This window comes from Malus sylvestris, chromosome 5, assembly GCF_916048215.2.
Source record: "Malus sylvestris chromosome 5, drMalSylv7.2, whole genome shotgun sequence".
NCBI lineage: Eukaryota > Viridiplantae > Streptophyta > Magnoliopsida > Rosales > Rosaceae > Malus > Malus sylvestris.
In genome coordinates this window covers 7,288,538-7,296,085 of record NC_062264.1, presented here as the reverse complement: position 1 = coordinate 7,296,085, position 7,548 = coordinate 7,288,538, and the positions used below count along the sequence as shown (strand labels likewise).

The following is a 7,548-nucleotide window of genomic DNA, read 5'->3' as shown; positions in this document are numbered from 1 at the left end:
AATTGAAATGATTAAATATTAAGGATATTGTGATTCAAATGGGATTGGAGAAATTTTTGTATACAGCAGTGGGACGAGTTTGCTCATACGTACTTGCCAGGATTGCTTTGGATCGTTGGCTAATTATTTACTGTCGGACATTGTTGACCTCCTGCCCAAGTCACCTCTGTTGGAAAGGTCGTCTGCGGTTCAAATAACAGCGTTTAAAGATGAAAGAACAATTGTTCCAAAAAATAAAAAACAAGATGAAAGAACATTTTGGGTTTAAAAACTTCACAAAACATCAATCTTCAGAAAATAGTGTTAAAAGATTCTTCTACAAAAGTGGCTTGAGCAATCTTTCCTAGAATTCTATGTTAATGATTCTCCTACAAAAGCGGCTTGAGCCATCCTTCACACAAAGCTGTTTAAGCAACTTGAGGGGGGTGTTAATTAGGTTCATTGAAAAATTACGCTCATTAAATTCTATACATAGGTTTGTTGACTCTTCTACATTAGGTTCATTGTGGCCATGAGAGGCTGAAATGGTTCTGTGAGTTTTCCCGGCCCCCAAAAGGGGTGGATAATGGTGTCTTGTCACCAGTTGTCCCCTTTTTAAAGAGAAAAAAACTAAAACAAACCAAATTTTTCTCTCCAAAAGACAATTAATAATGAGATTACCACGTATTAAGCTCTAACAAGGCCACTTTGTATACATATAAAGCAAAACCCTTGGAATGAATCAGGCAGCACAAGATTAAGAAACGTAAGCTATTCATTAGTTCCTTTTACAAATTGAATGTTTACAAGAAATTGCATTTCTCTGTTACTGTCTCATTCTCCGGCAGACGAAGACGTAGACTGATCTTTTATTCCGAAAGCGTCACCCAAATTAAAGTTCAAATTGTTTCTCATGGTTCTGCTCCTCCCAATTCCTCCATCACCCCCCTTCCTCATCATTGCAGCAAACTCCCCATAATCGATACGCCCATCCTGCCAAACTTAAGCAATTAGGCTTCCGAAACTTCAATAATATTATTTCTCATCGAAATAAACATGAAACCAAACGCTTACATTGTCTTCATCAATCTCTTTGACAATTTCATCCAGATGAACGTCACCTAGACCAAACTCCTTGCAAGCCTGTTGAAGCTCGTCGACAGTAATATATCCACTACCATCTTTGTCAAAAAAGGAAAAGGCTGCAATCAAATTCTCCTCTCTTTCCATCTTGTTTAAGTGCAAGGTAGCAGCAAGAAATTCGCCATAGTCTATTGTTCCGCTGTTGTCTATATCAGCCTGCCAACATTGCCGAAGCAAAAATGATTTTGTGAGGATCATTCGTGTTAATAGCGTTGGAGATCTATTAAAAACTTAAATGGAAGGATATTAAAACTTTGTAATATGTAGCCACAGTTTATGGGGATCAATCTATTAACTGCTTCCATAAGGGACTTGATTTCAGACTCCATTAGCTCCGAGCCCACTTTTTTCAATCCTTCTTTAAGTTCCTCAAATGTTATTGTCCCGCTACTATCTGTGTCAATCATTTTGAACAGCTCTTTTAAACCTCCAATCTCTTCTTCTGACAGTCTTTCCGCTATCACCTGCGCAAAGAAAACAAGAATGTCACAGTGATACACATTACACCATCACCAAAACAAAAAAGTGGTCACGGTAGAAGAAGAAACAAATCGCTGTCATCAGAAATTTCAGAGATAATTGAGTGAAAACTCCAGAAGTTCTGGTTAGAACTTTACCTTAACCATAACTGGTTTATATATATAAATTGTATTGACATATATAAATCGTTGTTGTCTGCCTACTTCACTATGGCCAGAAGTTGCATATATAGTGGTTAGAGAATTAAACAGAAAACGAGAGGTCTTCCCTCACTCTCACGTCTCAAAACCTTTGCTCTCACAAGTCACTGCATACACTCATCTTGTGAAGTTGATACGAAAAATATATGATAAAGCCATGTGTATTATAAGGAAAGTGACAAGTTTTGAATAAATCAAAAATGATATTTCTGCTCAGACCGACCGTTATATAATACAATGTACACTGCAGACGAAAATTTATTGACCATTGACAAACAAACATTCCATTGGTTGCATAAGAATTATTCTGCAGTAAAATTTGGTATCCTAGAGATTTTTCAACTCCGTTGGAAGTTGAATGTAATGTATAAATAGAGTTTCGATCTGGAAACTATAAATACTGTGTGTCTTGGTTACAGCCAACGTTTTCAAGGTAACTCTCACATTGGATGATAAATGAATTTACCAACTACTGCCAGGGTGCTGTGTAAAATTAATTAGAATGATCGATCAACAAAAAGATGATAATGGTAAAACATTTATAAGACATACCCGAAGTGCCATCTTCTTAAGCTTATTCATTGCTGAGAACTGCTTGAGGCGGGACAGAACCGCAGAATCTAGTGGTTTATCTGGGGCAACTCTGTCGTCTACAATCCAGGGGTGACCTGAAACGATCCATTTTAGAGTTCAATGCAGCTAGCATTTTGGATATAACCTTATCTATGCAACTATCACATAAAACTTAATTGGCATTGTATAGTAGGTAGTAAACCACTCACATAGGACTTCATGGGCAGAGATTCTTTTCTTCGGGTGCCTCTCAAGCATCTTATACATGAGATCTTTCGCACTTTCTGAAATATTAGGCCACGGCTCAGATTCAAAATCTATTTTGCCATGTAAAATCTGTCTGAAGATCCCTGATTCAGTTTCTGCAGATACATATTGAAAAATTAATCAACTCACGATATAGCAAAACAATCAAACGTAATAATAAGGTATGCCTCACTGATAATGGTGTGATAGTCCAGAGTGTAAGAGATTGTAACTGTAGAGGATCAATACCTGCCCAAAAAGGAGGAACCCCGCTTAAGAGGATGTAAAGTATCACACCAGCACTCCATACATCCACTTCAGGTCCATAAATCTTGGACAACACCTCAGGTGCAACATAATAGGGACTCCCAACTATGTCATAGAAATATTGTCCTGGAACAAGAAAAGGTAGAGCAGAGCACGTAACCAACCATCTTTATGCACGATAAAAAACACCATTCAAGCTTCAACGGGGAGAAAGAGAAGAACACAAGGCAGAGCCGCATTTGATACAGGATAGTGATTGCATCAATTGTATACCGGTTTGAAAACCAAAAAGAAAAAGAAAAAGCATTATTCTGGTAAAGTAATACATTCGAAATTGTGTTTATGTAGACGGACTGTCTTAGACATAGAGATTGATGAGTAATTTCGCTCACGGGAATGACTGAATTAATTGGTATACTGAATAAAACGTAGATACCTTCTTATGGTATCAATACCATGACAGATGAGCCAACCATCTCCAACCAAAAAGACATTAAAACTGTTGAATCTAGCGATGCAATATAGAATCAGGCTTGAAAGGAAAGAAATTTCTAAATAAACCTAGCAACCTCCAAATATGGCATAGAGAAAAATACAATATCGGGGGAAATAGCTGCTGTCTTCTCCCTTGTAGGCGGAGCAGCGGAGTTTATGTTTGTTCAACATATCCGAGACTAAGTAGAGAAACAATCTATAACCAATAACAGTATGGATGTATAAATCAAGCAACCCTAAAGATTGAGTACGCAACAAGGCACGAGAAATCTAATTCAGCAAAATTAATGAGTTGAAGAAGTAATCAGAAACATTCTCAAAATTGATGGCAGACCAACATTTCCATTTCCAATTCTAATAAAAAGAAAGAACAAGTAAAAGTGGATCTGATCTGGAAATGAAGGGAGGGAAGCTGAACCTGGCTTATAGAAGACGGACAAGCCGAAATCGGTGGCTTTGAGCGTGGCATCATCCGAAGGCGTGTCAAACAAGAAATTCTCCGGCTTGAGATCGCGGTGCATGACACCGAGGGAGTGGCAGCCCTCCACCACACCAACGATGGTCTTGATGAGCTTGGCCGCCTCCCTCTCGCTGTAATGCCCCTTCTTGACGATCCTATCAAACAGCTCGCCGCCGGCACAGAGCTCCATGACGAGGTGCACGAAGACGGAGTCCTCGTAGGTGCCCTTGATCTGGACGACGCTGGGGTGCTCGGAGAGGTGGTGCATGATTTGAATCTCCCTCCAGACGTCGTCGTAGTCCTCCTGGCAGAGGAGCTTGCGCTTGGGGATGGACTTGCAGGCGTAGTGGGCGCCGGTGGGCTTGTGGGTGCAGAGGTAGGTGGTGCCGAATTGTCCTTGGCCCAATTTCTTGCCCATCAGGTAATGGTCTCTCAGCCGCGGCGTTTCGTACGGCAATACGGAATGCGATCCTTTCTTCATTCTTTCGATTCGATTCGATTCGATTCTCCGATGACGATGAATTTCTTCTGATTTTTCTAGTTTTTTATTTTGTGATTTATGATTCGATCGTTTTCCATGCTTCTCCTTGGCCTTTCAAACTGTTATTTCTGTTTGGTTCTATACCTCTCTCCTTGTGTGTTTGTGGATTATGGTTGATCACTATCCGACCACTCTCCCTCAATTGTTATTTATTATTATTATTTATATTAATATTTTGTTTCTTGGTGGGGAAGTAAGATTGGAGAGAGGGAGAGGATGTGAGTTTGTTTTGTTAAATTTGTTTGTTTTGTGGTGTAACTAACTGTATTCAGCTTCAGCTTTGTTGCGCGCGCCTTCTCTCTCTCCTCTCCTCAACCCACATACGTTCCCTCCACGTTAGCAATGCATAAATACGACAAAGGAAGAAAATTCCTCCATTAACTTGACATACGACTGTACAAAAACGTATTTGGCGCGACTTAACTTCCATTCATCCTCAAATCTATAATATACAGTAAATATAAATACGTATCGTTTACTCTTTTATATAATGAACCTAATGTAGAAGAGTCAATAAACCTATGTAGAAAATTTAATGAGCCTAGTTGTTCAACGAACCTAATTAACACTCTCATTCAAGTTGGATAGAAATTGCTTTAACATATTTCTGTGAAAGCTGGTTCAAGCCACTTTTGTAGGAGAGTGGAGAGGCTTTTAACACTCCCTCCCAAGTTGGAGAGTGAAGGTAGAGAACTCCCAATTTGCGGTTGCGAAGACTCTATATGTCGAGTAGCATTCGTGCCATCAATTATCTTGTCTCGAATAAAATGGCAATCCATCTCACTATGTTGTGTCCTCTCTTTAAAAACTGGATTCCGCACTATATGTAAAGCAGCTTGATTACCACAATATAAATGTGAAACTCTTGAATGAGGCAACTATAAATCTTCCAATAAAAATCTCAATTAAGTGACCTCATAACAAAGTGTCTGCCATTGCCTTATACTCGATCGAAGCAGAGGACAAGGAAACGGTCTTCTGTCTCTTTGTGCACCAAAAGATGAAAACATTACCCCAAAAAAAACACACACACACATACAATAACCAGTGGTTCAATGACTAGTCATAGGACAACCAGCCCAATTTAAATCACAAAAAGCAACCAAATTTAGTTTATTAGCAGATCCATGTGAGGTTGTCATGGCTCATGCATAAAACGACTAAAAACATGTACGAAATAAGTGATATCCGAACGAGTGATAGTGAGATAAATTAGTCGGCCCGCCAAACATTGATCTTTGGCAAGATCCTTGAGCAATTCGCCTTTCTTTGAAAGTTTGACATCTTCCATTGGGAACTCCACTGGTCTAGCTCCTAGAAAACCTTGATTTTTGAGTATTTCAAGTGCATATGTGCGCTGTGAAATATAGATGCCACTTTTGGAAAGAGAAACTTCAATGCCCACGAAATATTTCAAATTCCCAAATCTTTACTGCGAAAATAGGTATGAAGGAAATCTTTGAGAGAGTTGATTGCATGAACATCATTACTCGTAATTACAACATCGTCAACATATGGCAATAAGCCTGTGAAAGACTTTCCTGAACTGCAAGTGAAAAGTGAAAAATTGGCCTTAGATTGGTTGAAGCCAACAGCAATAATGGCTTTGGTGAATTTGGCGAACCATTGCCTTTAAGCTTGTTTTAACCGTAAAGCGACTTATTGAGGCGACACGCAAGATTCTCCCCTGTTGCCGAATATCAAAAGGAAGGGACATCTAAATTTCTTCATCTAAGTTGCCATGGAAAGCATTGTTGATGTCAAGTTGTTGAAGATGCCAATTTTAACTGGCAGCAACGGCAATAAGGCAGTGGACGATGATCATCCTAGCAGTTCGAGAGAAAGTGTCATGATAGTTAATGACTTCAGTGTGAGTAAAACCCTTGGCGACAAGACATGCTTTGTACCTTTTGATGGAACCATCTACTCGATGTTTAATTTTGAACACCCATTTGCAATCAATTGAGTCTTTCCAAAGGGCAAAGTGGTGAGAGTCTAGGTGTTGTTGGCAGCAAGAGCATCAAGTTCAGACGTCATGGCCTAGCGCCAGTGAGGATTAGTTGCTTCTGCAAAAGAAAAAGGCTCCAAACTGCGACGGGCAATATTTCGTTAAACTCAAATATAACTGAAAGATTTTTTGTATGTGCCTAATTTTAAAGTCGATCTTTTATCCATTCGTAAAATTACAGATGGATTGAATTGTTTCGTCACTTTTTTTCCTCTTTGTGTATTTTCAGACTTGGGTTCAAATGCAATTGATGTTAGGAAGCGCCGTGGTGACTTTTACTACCTCGTTGCATTGATCTCCACCACCACTGTGGTAGCAAGAACCCACCATCTTCAGTCTTTATGAATTTTTACCTACAAAACAATTAACACCTTCGATCAAAAACCAAAGTCTTACCCCCCTCCCACGAGGTGGGGTGGGGTTTGGCCAATGGATCTCTGATGCCTAAGTCAGTAACTCTGAAAATATTGGAAGTTTAGGACTTGTATGCTTCGCGTAAAGTTTACCAATAAATGGTGGAGATGAGGTATTTATAGGAGGTCGTCGGCCATGGGTGTCAGATTTGCCCTACACATGGTAGTTTCGAGTGGCCAAGGTGAGTTAACATGATGGATGAGGAAGGAATAATGCCTAATATATTAACTAGGAGATAATATCTTAGAATTATCATGTAAGTATCATTGATTGATTATGATGAAGATTCCTTATTTGTTTGAGTTGTTCTTCAATCAGGTATATATTAAAGATAGGATTTGGTGATTTAATCCTATCTTTAATGTTGGTATATGGTCCAGCCCATGATCAATGTTCTAGATTATTCTAGTAAGCAAGTGAGGTGGCTAGAGCATGCTACACAATTCTAGCATGTTATTAATTTGATGGAAGAAGCTAGAGAGTACTAGCTTCCTTGGTTACAAATGGAAAGATCTAGAAGCTACAATTTTGTGGCTAGTCTAGAATTATCTATGCTAGAGGTTTGAAAAATACACTAGAAACTAGTAGAATGCCAAACTCTCACCTATAAATATAGGTGTGATGTTGTAGTGAAGTAACCAATTAAGAACCAAGTGTGAATAGCAAAGGATCAAGTCCAAAGCTAGAGTTCCGCTCCAAGAGTGAGAGTAAGAGTGTTCCACTACACATTGTGAGTGAAGTT

At 39.1% G+C, this 7,548-nt stretch overlaps 1 protein-coding gene across 1 annotated transcript; it reads right to left on the bottom strand.

The window, feature by feature from the left end:
- Window positions 1-666: 666 nt before the first annotated feature.
- LOC126622106 (calcium-dependent protein kinase 4-like) lies at window positions 667-4,602 on the bottom strand. The gene is made up of 7 exons (XM_050290762.1): window positions 3,802-4,602; window positions 2,871-3,014; window positions 2,585-2,737; window positions 2,355-2,470; window positions 1,419-1,586; window positions 1,054-1,278; window positions 667-972 (listed from the first exon to the last, which is right to left on the bottom strand). Exons 1-7 carry the CDS (start codon window positions 4,322-4,324, stop codon window positions 814-816), a joined length of 1,488 nt encoding a protein of 495 aa, XP_050146719.1. The 5' UTR covers window positions 4,325-4,602; the 3' UTR covers window positions 667-813.
- Window positions 4,603-7,548: the final 2,946 nt, after the last annotated feature.